The sequence below is a fragment of the Mya arenaria genome, chromosome 15 (assembly GCF_026914265.1).
Source record: "Mya arenaria isolate MELC-2E11 chromosome 15, ASM2691426v1".
In the NCBI taxonomy this organism is placed as follows: Eukaryota; Metazoa; Mollusca; class Bivalvia; order Myida; family Myidae; genus Mya; species Mya arenaria.
In genome coordinates this window covers 46,150,337-46,171,129 of record NC_069136.1, presented here as the reverse complement: position 1 = coordinate 46,171,129, position 20,793 = coordinate 46,150,337, and the positions used below count along the sequence as shown (strand labels likewise).

The 20,793-nt window shown below is 35.4% G+C and overlaps 2 protein-coding genes across 5 annotated transcripts in view; both read left to right on the top strand.

The window, feature by feature from the left end:
* The window catches only part of LOC128220314 (calpain-5-like), an 89,719-nt gene that overhangs the window by 54,083 nt on the left and 14,843 nt on the right, over window positions 1-20,793 (top strand). The window contains exon 1 of one of the 4 annotated variants that reach the window (XM_052928672.1): window positions 11,879-11,923. The exons of 1 other annotated variant lie outside the window; for it this stretch is intronic. The gene's annotated coding sequence lies outside the window, so the exon portion shown is untranslated. 2 more of the 4 variants (XM_052928671.1, XM_052928670.1) reach the window with 2 other exon arrangements.
* LOC128219422 (uncharacterized) lies at window positions 7,772-8,233 on the top strand. Its single transcript, XM_052927230.1, has one exon. The coding sequence runs from the start codon at window positions 7,772-7,774 to the stop codon at window positions 8,231-8,233; it is 462 nt and encodes a 153-aa protein (XP_052783190.1).

The window sequence follows — 20,793 nt, the reverse complement described above, 5'->3', positions numbered from 1 at the left end:
AATGATTTGTAACTGGACAGAGGACTTGTCCTTCGTCCCTCTGCTAGAGTCATTAATTACGCGGCTAATGATTTGTTACTGGACAGAGGGCTTGTCCTTCGTCCCTCTGCTAGGGTCATTAATTACTCGGCCAATGATTTGTTACTGGACAGAGGGATTGTCCTTCGTCCCTCTGCTAGGGTCATTAATTACGCGGCCAATGATTTGTTGCTGGACAGAGGGCTTGTTCTTCGTCCCTCTGCTAGGGTCATTAATTACTCGGCCAATGATTTGTTACAGAGGGCTTGTCCTTCGTCCCTCTGCTAGGGTCATTAATTACTCGGCCAATGATTTGTTACTGGACAGAGGGCTTGTCCTTCGTCCCTCTGCTAGGGTCATTAATTACTCGGCCAATGATTTGTTACTGGACAGAGGGCTTGTCCTTCGTCCCTCTGCTAGGGTCATTAATTACTCGGCCAATGATTTGTTACTGGACAGAGGGCTTGTCCTTCGTCCCTCTGCTAGTGTCATTAATTACTCGGCCAATGGTTCGTTACTAGACAGAGGGCTTGTCCTTCGTCCCTCTGCTAGGGTCATTAATTACTCGGCCAATGGTTTGTTACTGGACAGAGGTATTGTCCTTCGTCCCTCTGCTAGGGTCATTAATTACTCGGCCAATGCTAGAGTCATAAAATATATGACGGATGATTGGTACTATTCTATTACAGAGTGCTTTGCAATCTTCCTGGGTTTTCCTAGTGTAATAAACTACGTCGCATATGGTATTATTTCATATTGTTTATAATTTAAATCAGGGACTTGTCAAACTAACTACATTAGAAATATAACAGACATAAATACGCGGTGAACGATTGCATTTGGGTATACTTGACCTTGGTGTTATAAAAAAAAATAATTAAGAATAAATCAAATGCCGCCTCTTTTATACATGGGGAGTTGAATGTCGAAGCAAGCATTTCGATGTTTGGTAATAAATATGTAGCTATGAGATGAATCCGGGACGATTTAAAACGTTGTTATGCTAAATTCTTTTAATTCGCAAGATATTCACAAAACAAGTAAAAAATGTATCTATTGCGAAAACTGATATTTGTGAAAAGTAATGCATTGTCTTATATATCTCTGCAAGACCATATCAACGTGCAGTCCCATTGACTATTTTCTGTTTGAACACATATGTTTTTATCGCCATTAAGTTTCAGTTTTTTTTATTGAAAATTGCATTTGTAAAGTACATTGGTGTTTAGCGCTAAATGGCTCCATAGGCACAAACTGTGCTGTATATGTGTTGTTATTTACCAAAGCCCACACGTACTCACAATGCTTTTGTTCGAATTTCCGGTTCTAACAAATAAAAACTGAAGTACGAATGGAAGGGTCGTTAAGTGCCAGGTTGAATAAAGTGTTTCATTCGACTAAAATGGCGTCCTTTGTGTCCTAACACTTGCAAGCAAGCTGGCGGGGATCCAGGAAATGTAGTCGGAAGAGACGCTTGGGATTTTAAATAGATAAGGTCTAAATCTGGTATGGAAAGTCGGGGACCTATCCAAAAAAATGAACGACAATAACATTGACAAATGTGTCTGTGTTTACTTTCCGGCTGCACTGTGAAAACCATTAGCGGGAAAAACATGTTTGGTTCTAGTTTATCCTATAAATATATGCCTATGTTTTCTACCATACTGATATGCAAATAAACTCGAAAAATGCAAGATGGGGTTATTAAACATACTTCAGGGGCGGGGGTCGCTAGTGATGACTGTAGATTAGTCCTATAGTAGGATTCTATTTATACATTTTAGACGACAAATATGTTTCTGTATTTAATAAATATAAAGCTCGATCAATCCGAGTTGCTTGAAAAGGGCAGTGTGTTTAAAATTTATTATTATTTACTCAACACAACTCATTTTATTCAATTAAACGAAGGTCCCTTGACCTTACACAGTATCTATATCATTCCCAATATTTGTAGCATTCGGAACTCCTCGGCCATTTTATCGAAAATAACCTTTGATGTATGCCGTTACATCAGTAGAAGTAGTTCGTTGATTTTTGAAATATATCATTAATTAAATGTAGTGTTTTAGCTTGTAATTATCGGTCTAAGTTTTAATTGATTGCGAGTGAAATGTATTATTGCAAACATGATTAAGATTCCCATTAGTTAAGTCATTAAGTTTAACTGCTAAATTGAATTACTAATTGATAAAAATGGCCGAATGTATTTGTAGCTGCAATGAATGCAATTTATTTGAAATGTTGTTAACATAACTATACGAAATATTATCATGTATATAATATTCAATGACAGATATGATCATATATTTACATTGTGAATTTTCAAACAGTATCATTATTGTCAGATCCAATGTTTAAAGAGTTATATTCAGCAATATTGTTTTCAGATTGTTTACCATTTTTAAAGATATTGTTTACTAATAATATCAAGTTTTCTACATTGAACAAATGCATGATATTCATAATTTTATAGAACTGTCATATTGTTTTGATTCTGACACAAAACATCTCTCATCATATTCAATCGTCGTTTATGTTTTGCGTACATCAACCATCATGCCCGCTGTATATCATTAATGGGGTATGAGAGCTTAAGGCTGACTTCATTGTATAAGTATTACTTTTTAAATGCGAAATATTAACATCAAATCGAAACATGTTTTATCTGTATACAGAAGTATTTAATGATTGAAACTACAATAAAAGCAAAATTATTCTGAATTTTCCTAATCATTTAGAGAACGTCAAACAAACAACTGTCAGCCGCTGTTTTAAACTGAGCGGATCTCGCATACAACATGCAGTTCATGAGAACATCTGATATCATTCCATTCAAAGTTAATTTCTCCAATCGCGCATGCGCAATTTTCTTCTCCCATGTAATCGTTGGGCTCATCCACTCCCCATTGAAAGAACGCCACTTCATCTCCCGATGATGGATATTTCCAAATTCTCGATAAATCCGTTACAGCCCCGAGCCAAACCAGTGCCGATCTACCATCTTTAAAACAGAGAAATAATGTGTAAGTTCAACAAATTTCATAACGTTTCAACTAGTAGATACACAATCTAACACCCCTTGTAACCATAATCAGACAGTGGGACCATATGCTATAATACAGTGGCAAATATGTTCATAGTTCTTCTATCGGTGTTACCTCTTAAATTTTGCTTTTTCATTCTCTGAAATGATGGTAGGACATTAAGACTTGACGACCCCTTCAATTGATACTTACATGAAGGGTCACCACCAATAAAAACTCCAATACTTGAGTATTGGGTACCTTCAACGTGTTCTTTTCTTTGAATAACTGAGACCATAGTACGCCACACTGTTTAAAACTCTTAAAGATAACTTTATATATTTTTTCTCTGGCCTACTATTGAAATAAATAATTAGACTTAAATATTTCATCCAGCTTCTCTCGAAGGTATCCTTGCTCAGTGGTATTTCTTGGGAGGACAACGTCACCTCCTCTCTCTGCACAAGCAGTCTGAAATCAAAGTGATGTCTTATTCAAAATCGAACAAACAATATATTCCATCTCATTAGATCAGTGGTCGTTTCAGTAAAGATCTAAGTAAATTTTAGTCGTAAAATGACTCTATCTTAGTGTCATTATTGTGCTGCTCTTTTGTGTGAATCGAACGTTTAGGCATAGCTTTATCCTTCTATAAGTAATTCTCCTCCCCCCGCCCAAAAATCAACGACGTGTATTGTACACGACCCCTGTGTATTTATCTAAATCTGATTGCTTAATTGTCTTATCAGATTTCCGATCTGAGTATCCTGCTGTGCAGTTTTCGGAAGTTTTATTATGGAAATTGACCGTAAATGGCCCTGAGCCAATAAACAAATAAACAGGCATAGTTTAAGGAATATTTGGCATGATAATCCCAATATAATAAAGCCAATTTCCTGTGTGTTCGTTTATTATCGTAAAATATGAAATAAGTGTCTCAAATTAAGGTATGAAGCCACCAGTAAATTCCTTGGTGATTTCATTGGCCGTTACAACCCGGTAACGCTCGAAAACTTGTTGAAACCAACAGAGAAACCCTGTGCCACTAACTATCCAGGGACGTAGCCACAATATTTATTAATTTATATACTTCGATGTATGTTACGACTGTCTGTGTTGTTTTGTACGCTGTAGTCTCTCTTATGGTGTCTGCTAGGCCTATATCTTGTGCTTTCAAACAAGGTCTTCAATACTTTGTATTACTGTAGTTGGGTATTATACACATTTTATAGTAGGAATATAAATACTACAAAAATGAATGCAAACAAATCATTTAAATGTACACTAAATTGACTTATGAAGTGAGACTTACCTCGGCCAGGTCGTAGCGTTCAGTAATTGTCAGGAAACAGTACGAGGTCGATCCATTTTTCCTCCAGCCAGTTTCACAATCGCGCTCTAAAGGATAGTACAAACATACACACAATCTTATCAGAGTTGACAGGTTTAGCAAATATGGTAAGAACCTTGCACTTTTGAAATACACTCTCCTTCAAAATGGTCACTAGGAACTTCAAGGGATTCTTGCAAGCAGTCATGTAAATATCAGCCGGTTAATCTTTTTCGAGAAATCGGTCCCTGGTTTCCAATATTATTTTTGGTACATAATGTATATTGTTTGTATGTGTTCGTTAAACATATTATATCCCTACTCATAAAACCTTTATAAAAATAACAAATAGCATGGGATTCAATATTCACATAATTATGTTTCGAATGCTTTAATCGAAAAATGCAAGCAATTCCTGAGATGCGACCCTTCAGCGCCTCTGTAAGCTGTTGGGCGCATGCGTGCACATACGATGCTACCTGTGTTTACGGTAATCAAAATGAAGGTTTGAATTTTGTGATGAAATTATACTGACTGTTGTATTTTTGTGTGTAGAATATCAAATGAGAAGCGGAGGGAATAAATGAAAAGACATGTACAAGCATTAAAAAAATAAATAAACTAAATTAAACGAAGAATTCAAATAATGGCATATTATCATGTTCAACATACCACAGCTCAGATTTTGGGACCACCTTCCATTTTCACAGACACTCCCAGAAACTGAATGAGATGGCGTAAAACCTTCGTCGCAGACGACTTTAATGGCCGACCCGTCACTTCTCATGTTGCCTAGTAACGTCCCATTTCTTACATCTGGCGGGTGCGCACACTCTATATGATTAAAGAAATAACATATTTTGTAACATTATATACCAGTTCGTTCTTGGTATTTTAACAAAGGGCATACATTACCTCTCTCTCTCCCCCCCCCCCCCCCCCGCTCTCTCTCTCTCTCTCCCGATCGAATTTATATACAAAGAAGGGACACAAATATATCAGGTATAATATATTTATACACTTTATTTGTCACCATGTATCACTAACCACGTATCGCTTTCTAAAAATCAGACGATAAACGCTTCTAAAAGTTATAACAGAAGCATTGAAGCACCAGCTGTTTCATTACCTGTTTCTAAGCATACTCGGCTGTTAAGGTCGCAAATCTGCAGTACGGGTTCTACATGGTGAGGACAAGTGACCTGGCATTGCTGGACTTCCTGCAACAATAAGTCGTTGTGGATACTTCATTTTGATCCACAACATATATTAATAAACACAATGGAAGTATATATGTGGCCTGCGTTGTTTTGTTTTGCCTTTGACCTGTGACCCTTGATGCATACAACACGATCACAGCTGCTGTGCTTGTCCTTGTAGGTTGTAAGTTCCTTTACACTATTAAAGGGGCACACTAAAGATTGATGCCAAAACTATCAGTATTAATGCTTTGTTATGATTAACTAACTTGTTTTTAATAAAAAACAACAACAACATGTTTTGTGTACATATGAAAAAATATTAGCGAGTTTTGGCGCTTTTAAACTGGATAATTTGTGGCTACGTGGCCACGAATTAACAGTGTTATTAAAGCCAGTTATATATATAATTGATTTTGTTTTTGATCATTCAAATCAAATGAATCATGTGAATGAAGCATAAAAATGCATTAAAACGAAATAAAAGTGTTTGTATCAACCTATATCGTCCCCTTAAAAGCTGCACTCTCACAGATTGGACGTTTTGACAACTTCTTTTTTTGTCTTGGAGCGAGCCAATTTATGCGAAAATACACGTAAACCAGTCATAAAAGATGACTGATAAAAAATAAGATTACAGATTTTTATTTTTAAGTTCAAAAAAATGATGTTTTATGCATTTTTCTTAATCCGTTTGAAAAAACGGTTAAAGCCATAAAACATTAATTTTCGAACGAAATATGAAAATCTACGATCTTATTTTTTTGTCAGCAATCTTATTTCACCGGTTTGCAGATATTTATGCCAAAAAGAGTGCAGCTTTAAGTAACAGAGTCAATAGTTACGATGAGATTAAATAAAAACACACATGATAAAATATCTATTGAGAAAATATAAGTATTCGTTATAATTCTTTGAAATAAAATACAGTCGACTCAACTATGTACACCAATAACCAAAATACAGTGCATACTAGGTTGATTACAGCGATAAAGTATAGACTGGTGTCCTGCCATAATAGGGATTAAGAGGAAAAACACATATGTTAATGAGTTGATTGGATTAAGAAAGGTATTATATTGATACATTAAGCAAATCTTACCGGAAAATAGATATCACTTTTTAAAATAGTGATCGTATTTCCGTCCGGATAGTTTTGGAGACTGTCCGAGGCAAAAATGTTGCACACTAAAGTCCTTCTTCTGTAAGCGACGCCCTGACACCATGGCCGTACGGTACATGCTTGCACACACGCAGGTAGCGAGACGTCGAGAAGGGTGACGTTCGCGTAGCTATTTTCTACGTTTTTCCACGAAGTTATTGTAAAGCCGTCGAATGCCTTTGCTACGGGAAATATAATTAAAAGTATACACAGACTTATGATTATGACATGGCCAACAGTAAAACTTTTTTCCATTTTTTACTTTGTAAGAACAATCATCAGAACTGCATATCACTTCTTATCCTTTCATTCCTAACTTGAAAATCGTTTAATTTATTCAATCGATAGTATATTCACCCTCCGGAAATGATAGAGTCAAATAAAATCAAGATCTGTGTATTTTTATGGTATGGAATAACATCCTGGACACTATACAATTTTAAACTAAATTGCAGCATCTGTGGAATTTCTCTACATTCACTGACCTCTCGAATCTCAATTTGAGACTAACAAAATCTAATTTTAAAATCTACAGAGATTCATTTATGTAAATTTATCATTTATGTATATGAAACTTGTGTTGAAAATTAGTTTATATAGTAAACTTGTAATTCTTAACATACATAACAATTATTACAGTTTATCTTTATAAGAAAACACTTTATATATACAAATATTACTGGTCCAATCCCAGTATGTATACACCGAAACAACTCTTTGAAAGTACTTCTATTTCTAAACTCAGAAAATTATGTACATACGCTTTTAAATTTAGACAAAATTTACAGAGATAAACCACCTTTACTTGTTAGTTTGTTGTTATGTTATGTTGCGTTACATTTCATTTATGTATTGGTAAACGTCCCGTGTCAAACGTCCCCGGGTCAGACGGCCCCCATTCCAGACGTCCCCGTGTCAGACCCCTTGTCAGACGTCCCCGTGTTAGACGGTCCCCTTGTCAGACGTCCCCGTTTCAGACGGCCCCCTTGTCAGACGTCCCCGTGTCAGACGGCCCCCTTGTCAGAGGTCATCGTGCATGACGCCCCCCTTGACAGAGGTCCTCGTGTCAGACGGCCCCCTTTCCAGACGGCCCCGGGTCAGACCCCTTGTCAGACGTCCCCGTGTCAGACGCCCCCCTGTCAGACGTCCCCGTGTCAGACGGCCCCCTTGTCAGAGGTCTTCATGTCAGACGGCCCCCTTGACAGAGGTCCTCGTGTCAGACGGCCCCCTTTCCAGACGGCCCCGTGTCAGACCCCTTGTTAGACGTCCCCGTGTCAGACGTCCCCCTTGTCAGAGGTCCCCATGTCAGACAGCCCCCTTGTCAGACGTCCCCATGTCAGACGGCCCCCTTTCCAGACGTCTCCGTGAAAGACGGCCCCCTTGTAAGACGTCCCCGTGTCAGTCGGCCCCCTTGTCAGACGTACCCGTGTCAGACGCCCCACCTTGTCAGAGATCCCCGTGTCAGACGCCCTCCCTTGTCAGAGGTTCCCGTGTATGACAGCCCCCTTGTCACACGTCCCCGTGTCAGACGTCCCCGTGAAAGACGGACCCCTTGTGAGACATTCCCGTGTCAGACGCCCCCCTTGTCAGAGGTCCCCGTGTCAGACAGCCCCCTTGTCAGACGTCCCCGTGTCAGATGTCCCTGTGTCAGACAGCCCCGTGTTCGTGATGATAAAGTAACAGACATAATGAGTATAAGCCCTTTTAGCTGGTGCGCTCAATTTCGAGGGAAAAATAAGTGCATGTGGATAAGTGCATGTTAAAAAATATAAATAATATGGAATTGCGTCAAAGGAACCTTTCTATCTGTTACGTTTATACTGATAATGGCGTCGTTATGGCCTGGAAGTCGAAACTATTGTGTTGGTATTGACAAATCGAAGGGAAAGCAGTTAACGAATCGTCAGTCAAGATGCAAGATCTAATGACACGAAAGTAAATATAACATTTTCAAGATTTTAATAATGTACATTTCGTGCACAGCATATTTTTTTAAGTCTTTTAAAACACAGTTTTCTTCGCGACTTTGAACGCACGTGAACATTACGACACGAGTCCCTTTCGTGACTACGTGTAGGCTATAGTCCGTCTTTCCTGGTCTGTTTTATTTTGGTTTATGTTAAGTTTGTTTCATTATATTTTGAAATTCTGGTAACACAGGTCTTCCATATTTTACTTCTAGAGCGGGCCGGAAGTTTGACAGTGGATTGTATTGCCATTCAAAGTATTTATCAGTGTTAAACATATAACATGTTATCATATTGGATCAGCTTTTTAACCGAATATTTACTTTTCTGTATTCGAAATTGACCCGTTTTAGACGCATACCATTAAACGTATTTTATTCATTTGTTTTAGATGGCATTTTATAAAATTTTATAAACGGAAGTTCGCGGTACTTAAAACTTAAAAAAGCAAATACCTAAAACCATTACCAATGTAAGCATGAACAATGGAGTTCCCGAATACTATTTTAGACAACTCACAAGTGACTGATTTGTGAATCTATACTCAAATATTGCCATATTATGCAAATAATATTTCATTGCAGATCCGAAGGGGGAGTGCCAATTTATGATAAACCTACATGTTTAACAATATATTTATTTTGGATAATAGTGACGTATATAGGCGGAAGATCTGGCCCAGAATTTACGAACTTACTTAACCATTGTCCTAACTGAGAACAATATTTAAATCTTATATGGAATGTTACAGGAAAGGAATTAATTATTGTTGTTTCAAATCCTTAGTTTTTTTTGCAACATGCTACAGACAAACTTATTGAATACTAAATATATATTATTTATACTATATGTCTATAAGATTATTGACTATGCATTGAACAAATTGAGTGCATTTTTATATTTGTGTAAGTCCCCAAGAATCTTTTCTTGCCCAATAATGCATTTTCTTCACAATTTTAGCAATGATGTTTATCAATATTATACATAGATGAATGCGCTTTTAAAAAGAGAAATATTTAAGCCCCAGTGCCGCTTAAAATTAGAGAAAAAAAATAAAAGTGAGTATATACATGTAACTATAATAGAGTCTCATATCATGTCTGATAAATTCCCGAGGTCGGCACGATAAATAGAAATGTTAGAAAAATTCAAAACAAAATTCCAAATTGGATCACTGACTCACTATATGCTAATGAGGTAGATAAGTGGGCGGAGTATGGCGCTTTGCAAACAGTACCTGAGCAGTTGCCGAAATAGACTGGAGAAATAACTGAAAAAAGTACTGAACTTTTTTCAAATAAATTTCACATAAAGAAATTAAGATCCTGTTTTTAAAATAAATGTGATATGTGCAATTCTTATGCAAATGTTGGTCTTTGCTCAAATATCATTTTTGAAGACCACAAATTTCACATGAGCGTTAACAGCTTTTTTGTTGCATAATTGATGGATTGACATTATCACTTGATGTTATCAATGTATGGTTAATATGTCAAAATATCTAGTGCATTTATGATTGTCCTGGTGGTCAAATGGATCAGGTGCTGAATAATTAGGTGTTTTTTTCTTGACTTTACCGGCCTTGGTTCGCACCCCGCTAAAACCAACATACATTTTTATACTTTAACTTTATTTTTTCTGCATTTTCGATATCATAGAGAAAAATAATGATGAATTAAATGTTTTTAGATGCATAACCGGGACCCCCCCCCCCCAAAAAAAAAAAAAAAATGCATATCATTATGCAGCAGTCGATTGTAACCACGGCCCCCCAGGTCTATGGGTAGAGGAGGAAATGGGCCGTGTTTATACCTTCCAGGTGCCCCCACAGTGCCGAGTGAATGCGGTGGGGTTTTTTTTCGCGCCGAATATACCGTGGCTTTATGCCAGGAAATATCCGTTCTTTTAACGGCATGTGTCCGCGTTTAAGCCATGTTTTTCCCGGAGTTTAACGAGATCTCGTGAGATATTTAAAAAGATGGCGCCTCATCCTGATTCTCTCCCAATTTGAAAGAAGTCCTTATAATATAAGGCCAAAAAAATTAATTGTTTGTTTAGGGTAACCTTCCCAAAATTTCTAGGTAGGGTAGGAAGGGATTTTTTTTTTCAAAATCTGTCGTAAGTTCAGAGTGTTTTCTTGCACATGGCAGTCTTTCCTACATAACTGTCATTGCCTGACTTTGTTTTATCATATAAACAATAATTCTGATTAAAATCTGCATTTATCCGCCCTTCGTAACTCTCTATTCGCTAACGAATTTTTTTTTTTTGCTCAGAAACGGAAAAAATAGTTAGGGTCGGCGCATTTTTATAGGTAGGGTCGGGTTACCCGAAACGGACATATATATTTTTAGGCCTAACAGGCCTTACCTAGGATGTCCACGGGATGCGGGTGCATTTTGCGGGGATTTTACCAGCAGTTTGTCCCCGCAGGGTTGGAATTTAACCTGGGAGAGGGCCGTGGTTACAATTGACAGGGGCATTCGTATATAAAGCAACATAGAATTTAATGTATTCGGAAAGTCACGTGATAGGTAAATTTTGTAATGACGTTGTGCGTGCTAAATTTAAATTATACTAAAAGAAACTTCGGTTCTTTTTTTGCATATTGTTATTGCGATCAATGCTTCATTATTTTTTTTTCTGGGGGGGGGGGAAGTTAAGAGAAGTAATTTGGATAAACATACACAGAAATAAGTTTACATCACTAAAACATAGTGGAATTTTGATAGTTTTAAGGCGCGTAGCTGCCTATACGCGAGTACGCGGCTGGATCGACATGATTCTGACAAAAAAAAAATCAAAAACGTCAGCCAATGTTGCAGTGTGTGTAGTTGACTATATGATCCTAGAACTGTCAATTTTCCAGTACCAAACAAAGCACCTAAGAACGCCCAGAAATGAATAAAGGGCTTTATACGACCCTGGTTTTGAATCTTCCTTGCTGTTTTTAACTAAAAAACATTTGATTAGGTGACTTAATACATTGGCAAATATATTAGGGCGTCTACATAGATAAATATTTAACATGTATATTTGAACTGGGACCAATAAAACACTTACTCTCAGATTTGAATAGTACTTTTATAGTCAATACTCGAGGCCGATACTAGATCAATGGCATCTTTAATAGTCCAATGTAACCGCGAAACTCTTTTCAGTTACTCCCCTTTTCACCTAACAACATGTAAACAAACTTGGAGATAACCTTTATTTATTGGGTAAGTTTTTAGTTTTCTTTTGAAATTGTCCTAAATAACAATAACAGAATCGTTTGCTGTATGCTTTTATTGTCATTGTTTAAGAACTGTGAAGATTGTTAATCAATATGTGAAAAATCGCTTTTGTCACAATCATATTAATTAAACGTTTGCCTAGATAAAGTTAGAAACAATCATCAAATCATCGTTTAGTGTATATTTATCTAACCTTAACTTTGGGTAAATAATATATACCCGAGCCATAAATATTGTCTCTATTGATTTACTTAAAATGTCTTTGAAAGCAATACAATATCATATCAAATAGCATTACTAAATTATTCATTATTGGAGTTATTTTGCATGAAGTGTATAATATTTACCCATGATCGTTTAGTCATTCAGTGCATGGTGCATAAATCATTTGTGATTTATAATATGTTTATCAAATACTATATATACAGCTGTTAACACTACGATGCAAATATACTTGTTTATAGTTGAATTCCTTTTAATATTATTAAAAATTATTTATGATGTGGATATGAAATTCTATAGATACAGTTGTTATTACCTTTATACAAAAACAAAGTAAATATAATTTCTATCAATTTGATCACGGGTCATGTTGGCTCATTTCAAATATATTCTTCTTCTTCTTCTTCTTCTTCTTCTTCTTCTTCTTCTTCTTCTTCTTCAGAATTGAAGACGACAAATTTTACCTTCGGGTTAACGTATCAACATTACCATTGAAATTGTTTCCAATTTTATTGTAAGGTATTATATTAAAACCTATATACAGCGGTCTTTATCGCATTCACGCATTTGTTTATTAATCATTCATCGTGTGCCAGTTTGCAGTTATCTTTGTTTTACATTGTATTCTAATCGGACAATCTGATATTAGATTATATCAAAACATTCTATAAATGATAGCTTGAACTTATCATAATTATTTCATTTGAAACCTACAATCTGTTTTGAAATATTTCATGGCCGAAATTCTTATTTATGATGTGATTTATGGTATTAGGTTTTGTACATAAAACAAACCAATTTAAAGTACCAACAGACAGAAGCCACACGGGGGAATGTAAGGTGGGGGGGGGGAGGGGGCATACCAGGTGGAGTTTTCATTGTAACCATGAATTATCAGCTTTGGCGGGGGATTGAGGCGGGGGAAGGGGGGGCAAACAATGTTATCATCTTTGCATCGAACAATACTTAGGCGGGGGATTGAGGCGGGGGGATTTGCCAATTTGAAGATATCGGACAGGGTTCGCCGCCCTCCGCCATTTTGTTTCCGTCTCGGTAATATATAATCAGGAATGAAATTATATTCTCCGGGGACATTGAAAGACAAACAACGAAAATAATAACAATATATTTAAAGAAATATATTTTTTTACGATAGAATTTTTTTTTACTTTCGTGTCTAAAAAAAGATTAGTATCGGCGAGGAAAAAATAGGATCGGTCGGGTTACCGGAAACACAGGTATTTCTTTTTTGGCCTTATTAATATCCGAGCACATGCATGTGTCGTTCTCTTCTGGAATATAACAAAAAGAAAAAAAAAACATCGCTGGCGTGTACGGTTATATCTTCACAACCATAACAATCTAAAGACAAATGTCTAAACTACAGAAACATTAATACATATCATATATAGAAATAAATATTAACGTTCATAAATCATTAATAAAAATCAGGTGGCATATACTTTATATTATTTTTTTTGTTATTTTATATAAAGTTACATTAAAGATAAACGGCGTAGATGAATTGTGTCTGCGTTATGTTTAATGAAAATTATCTAAAATGTTGACTTTTCAATTGAGGTAACGTTGACTGTTCGAATGAGGTAACGTTGACTTTTCCATTGAGGTAACGTTGATGTTTCCATTGAGATAACGTTGACTGTTCAATTTAGGTAACGTTGACTTTCCCATTGAGGTTACGTTATCTTTTTCATTGAGGTTAAGTTGACGCTTCAATGAGATAACGTTTACTTTCCCATTGAGGTAACGTGGACTTTCCCATTGAGGTAACGTTGACTTTTCCATTGAGGTAACGTTGACTTTTCCATTGAGGTAACGTTGACTTTTCCATTGAGGTAACGTGGACTTTCCCATTGAGGTAACGTTGACTTTTCCATTGAGGTAAATTTGACGCTTCAATGAGATAACGTTTACTTCCCCATAGAGGTAACGTTGACTTTTCCATTGAGGTAACGTTGACTTTTCCATTGAGGTAAATTTGACGCTTCAATGAGATAACGTTTACTTCCCCATTGAGGTAACGTTTACTTTCCCATTGAGGTAACGTTGACTTTTCCATTGAGGTAACGTTGACTTTTCCATTGAGGTAACGTGGACTTTCCCATTGAGGTAACGTTGACGTTACGTTGACTTTTCCATTGAGGTTACGTTGACTTTTCCATTGAGGTAAATTTGACGCTTCAATGAGATAACGTTTACTTCCCCATTGAGGTAACGTTGACTTTTCCATTGAGGTAACGTTGACTTTCCCATTGAGGTAACGTTATTTGTTCAAAGAAGGTATTGTTTTTTACTGTTCAAAGAAAGTAACGTTAACTGTGCCAATTAGCCACTCCTGATATACATTCCCTCCGCCCGGGCTAATCTCCATATACCTCCGCTCGAATTTATTGGCTCTCACTCGGGCTGTATTTGTATGTACATTATCTCAAACACAAATCCCCTCTCCTGGGCTATTCCCTTCTCGCCTTGAATATATTTCTCCTGCTCGGCCAGGCTTTTCCTTACCGCCATCTGGATATCGTGACCCCATGTTAGGCATCATGTTTTGTGAGGTCTTCAAACATGTCATATAAGTTCAATAATAATAATAAAAAAAACACTTTCAATATCAACATTTTTCTCGGCTTTAAAAGGATACAGTACTGTTAATTGTCTATATTTTATGGTCGATATAGGTAAAGCAAGGTAAGTCAATCAATAAGGACAAAGATCGCAGTAATCAATTTCTATTTATATTTCACAATCGAGTGATGATGTTAAGTGGTTAAGGGTATGGCTTATAAAGTGCTCGATCATATCTCTTAAGTTCAGGTTCTAATCCAATCGAGTTTTGGTTTGTTTTCTTTTTCAATTAAAGAAAAGAAGGAGAATGTCTGTAAAATCGAAAAGTTATGTGATATGTTCGTAATAAATAAATTCTTATACGGGTTTTTAATTGAATAACATGAATGTTGTATGGTTTATATTTATTATATATGTTTTTCAAGAAATAAAGCAAACGTCACAACACAAAAAAATGATAAAGCAATAGTAATTTATTTTCAATAACATGGGTGTTCAATTCTATATTTACTTGATGAAAAAAATAAATAAATAGATTAATACATTGATCAATAAATAAATAAATGAATGAATGAATGAATGAATGAATAAATAAATAAATAAAATTTAATGAATCTTATTTTGCGGAACGTAACTCTATTAACTCTTCTATCCAGTAGTTATGTCTCTTCCTACGTATTTTATTAGTATGATGACCCCATCTGCAATTAATGCATGAGTATCAGTGCAATCAGTCTTCTGTATTTTGTTTATTTCTTGCGCCAAAGAATGTATTCATATGGTTGATTTATTTTGTACAATAACTCAGCTGATGAAAGTTACTAGGTATGACAGTTATGAGATAGAAACTGTGATAGACAGTGTAACTGAGCTGTAATCATTTCCTGCTGATGAGCGCAGCCAGACAGGTTGGTACATGTCTTGTTATATTGGATTGTACGAGATTTGTGACTATGGGAGTGTGAGAGTGGATTTCTTTTATTGTGTGGCTCTAATCTGTGAGGAGGTAAAACACATTTACTTATACTTTTAGGCATGTACTTTTGCTTTTTTGTATTTTATGTAAACCGTAATCAGGTACAATAATTATCATTTACATTATGATTATGACTCATTTGATAGTATTTATTTCTTGGCATCTAACTAAGATATAGTGAAAAAAACAGTGTATTTATTTTGACATAATACTTATATAAGTAGTATAGTAAACGTACTTTATTACACTTACGGACGTCGATGTTGATTGTTTTACACTACCGGACGTAGATGTTGACTGTTATTACACAAACGGACATAGATGCTGATTGAAATGACACTAACGGACGTAGATGTTGATTGTTATTACATTTACGGACGTAAACGTTGATTGTTATTACACTAACGGACGTAAATGTTGATTGTTATTACACTTACGGACGTATATGTTGATTGTTATTACACTTACGGACGTAAACGTTTATTGTTATTACACTTACGGACGTAAAACGTTGATTGTTATTACACTTACGGACGTAGATGTTGGTTGTTATTACACTAACGGACGTAAACGTTGATTGTTATTCACTTACGGACGAGGACGTTGATTGTTATTACACTTTCGGACGTAAACGTTGATTGTTATTACACTTACGGACGTAAACGTTGATTGTTATTACACTTACGGACGTAGACGTTGATTGTTATTACACTTACGGACGTAAACGTTGATTGTTATTATACTTAGGACGTAGATTGTGATTGTTATTACACTTACGGACGTAAATGTTAATTGTTATTACACTGACGGTAGTAGATGTTGATGGTCATTACACTAACGGACGAAGATATTGATTGTGTTTAAACTTTCGGACGTAGATATTGATTGCTATTACACTGACGGACGTTGATTGTAGTTACACTAACGGACGTAGATGTCGGTGGTTATTACACTTACGGACGTAAATGTTGATTACAATAACATTGTCTTACGTAGATGTGGATGATAATTACACTAACGGACGTAGATGTGGATGATAATTACACTAACGGACTTAGATATTGATTGTTATTATACTGACGGACGTAGATGTCGATTGTTATTACACTAATGGACGTAGATGTCGATTGTTATTACACTTACAGACGTAGATATTGATTGTTATTACACTAATGGACGTAGGTGTTAACTTTCATACACTTACGCACGTAAATGTTGTTTGTTATTACACTAACGGACGCAGTTGTTGATTGTTATTACACTAACGGACGTATATGTTGTTTGTTATTACATTAACGGACGTATATTTTGATTGTTATTACTCTAAAGAACGTAGCTATCGATTGTTTTTACATTATTGGACGTATGTGCTGATTTGTATTTTTAATGAAATAGAAATTAGAGTGGCAAACCATGCAGCCGAAATCCTGAAGCGCAAGAGATTGTTTATAATTACACAAGGATAAAGCACAACTCCTTCGTAAACAAATAACAAGATATAAACAAGACACTGCACATGAGTCATATCAACAATATAATATCTACAACTAATGTCTAAATGAGTACCAATAAATGTGTCTGTTACCGCACATGACTGACAGTCAACAGGAGCAGATGAGTAATTATAGGTGTGCAACAAACGATTCCAGACTGGCCTCTGTTGCACGTATTTGTCTAATTTAGCAGGAAACGTATAGTACTTTTCAGTTTGAACATTCTTTATAATATTTATTTTGGAAACTACAAGTTTTACTGCGGACACGAATCATTGAATGATCGGTCATACTTAACTCTTATATTGATTTGCATGGGTCGTCAAAGCTGGGCAACTTTCTCATAATATTTCCCCGATCTCATGTACAATATTCATGAATCATGAAGTATATACATGTAAATCATGAAGTATATACATGCATTCACCTAAACTATTCTTGGATTTTACCGTTTTCTCACGGACGTGTATCATAAATCATAGGGAAATCCTAAGCAATGGTGAGTCAGCAGTTTTGACATTATCAGACGGCGTGCATTCCTGCACACGTCTAATGGCCCATCACCTGCCGTCTGCTGATAAGCCTACAATACTATGAAAACATTTTGAAAAGTGCGAGCAGAAAGGTTATAAATGACATAAACAAAAGAGACAGATAGAACGTTTCACTCGAAACCATGAGTTTTTATATGCGGTAGGTTTTTATATTTATCTTGAAAAAAAGTTACGATTGTTTAGATGAAAGATCAGTGATAAGGTACGTTAACTTGTTCATGGAACGGTAAACAACAAGACATTTGTTTTATGACAACATTTTTTCCCCGAAATATGATGCTGATCATGTCCTTGTATGAATATATTAAAGATGCACTCTTACTCCCGAATATGATTAACCACAAATAATATAATTGCATTGATACACCAAAAAAAGATGAAAAAATGTCGAAAACAATGGTTCCTACGAAGGATACCGAGTTCGATTTGTATGGTGCAGAAAACACGCTATTAATATCTCACAGTTGATCACAGTAAATATGTTAACACTCACCAATCAACCATATTTTTTTTCTTTTTCAGCTATTAAATACACGGTTACAATCTTGTTATCAGTAATTAATATTTTCCATAAATACATTATTTAGTAAGTAATTAAAGGTTTATCACTCAAAAATTGTGTTTGTTATACAAATGTATGTATCGATTTTGAATAAGAGTGTCACTTTAAGCGATGATTACAGCCCGGATATCAGCTGCCGTGCATTCTTGGTCGCTTTCGTGAACAGTTGTGCGTTAGCTGATTTGATTATCAGTTTAAAAGTAATCGCTCTTGTATATTCAATTGTAGCTTTTTGTCCAGAAATTCTGGGTTCGACTCCCGGTCTCATCAGCTCTTTCTTATTTATATAAAATTGATGAAAAACATGTTTGACACGCACAAAATAAGTTCGCAAAAAAACAAACAACATACATACGTTTTTGTTTTATTTCTTGATAATTCGTAGTACTACTTTATAATTATGAGTTAATGCATGCATTTGACATAACCATGATCAAAGCTCAGATTCGAACCATTTAAAATAAGATGCAAACAATCTTAAATTTATAAGTGTTTTTAACATTAAAGTGTTGTTTTTCTTTTTTAAAAAGGCCAATGAAAATAAAACATTTTGGAAAATCTTTATTTTTTATTTCATATGACTAAAGAGATACTAAAGAGTGACTTAAGTTAAGAAACGACTTCAGAAGTTTTATGAGGCCTAAAAAAAAATTGTTTGGTTAGGGTTACATCCTTAAAAAAATAGGTAGGGTAGGTAGGCTTTTTATTTTTTTTTTTTTTTTTTTTTATTAGGTTTTATATAAGAATATAATTTTCATCATTGGAGAATGGTGTTAAAGCTATCTTCTGTACAGGCATTTAAGGTTTAAACTTAATATTAAAAAGCAATTAAAAAAAAACGATTTTATTTTTTTTTAGTTTTTCATTTTTTTTTCAAACTGACTATAAAAACGGTAGGGTCGGCGCCTATTCCGTAGGTAGGGTCGGGGTAACCCGAACCAAATGTATTTTTTTTTAGGCCTGAATACTGCCAGGCCCACATAAATAATGTGTTTGTGTCATTTTAATACAAAACAAGGAAAGTGTTTTTGTCGTGTCATAACAGTGATGTTTTGGTGCAACTTACTGCCTTCTATAGGCTGTTTCCCCATGCGAAAAAATGTCCATTCCCCCACCCCCCAAATTATATATTTTTTCCCAATTTGTTTAATGTAGATTACTTTAATGAATAAAAAAGCAATGAATTTCTTGAAATATAAACAAAATCTTGACAATACTCACTCTTTCACAGCATAATATATGCATTAAAGAACATGTATATTTACCATTCTATTCATTTGCAAGGCACAGGCGGTAAAAATAATTCCCAAAAAAATCACTGCATATGTATTGTCTAGATTTAGGTCCTTTGAACCTTTTCCCCAATTTGATAGTCTTATTACGTGCTTTGGGTGCATTGATGTAAAACTTGAAATATCCTTTGAATTCGTATATGTTGTGTCTTACAGATTTACCTAGAGCAGATCACTCTGACGCTTTTCGACAATGACAAATACGGTTACCACATAACGTAACTAGTTCAATGACTCTAATGTGTATATCTAGTTATGATGTATTTGTGACTTTTTAAACATATAATACTACATGAGTGTTTAGTAATTTGCCTGAATCATGTTTGAACTCCCAGTGCAGCAGCCGAATGTATTTTATAGATCACCATCTCCGATAAGTTTCAAAACTTTCTGGTCTGTCTATTTTCTAGATTATTTTGCAGTCTCTGCATGTATCATCGTGAGAATGCTTTGAATCAGCAAGCAATAAAAAACCCACTACTTTTATGAATCATAAGTTTGCTGCATTTATTTGTACACGCTATAGTATAACTATTTCAAATACGTATTAATTTGCCTTTGAGGCGAATTGAAATTAGAATTTGATGAATAAACATCGAGAAGGTTGAACTCTCATACTTGTTATGATAACGGAACAGTTAATGGGGTGAATAGATGTATCGTGACAAGCCCAGCGGTGTTGATTGACGTATGCCAGCAACCTTAGACACATACTGATGTGAAAGATAACATATAACTTCATCAATGCTCTAAACCTTATTGGACTGTTTTGGCATTGGAATCATTTGAATAATCACTAATTAAAGCTACGTTGTTTTGGTTGAGTGAATTGTCTGGTAAATGTATTGTGTCAAGATATCCATGTGAATCCTGGGTATTTTTTATTATTGTTGTACCGTTTCTATGATCTTATTTGACATATGCCATTCGATTATTGATCTACATAATTGTAATAACTAGAGAATCCAGGTGGTGGGGGGTACCCTGCGCCCCCCAACCCGATAACATCCAAGTTTACTTTTAATTTGAATTAAGGAGAAAAAAGGTAAATAAAATACATCATTTCGGACTAGAAATTGTTAAAACTCTCTTGGAAAAGGAACCCTGCCAACATGTCTAACCATTTCAATTTCGGTTCTGAGGGCACGCGTGAAAAGGTTAAACCCCTAA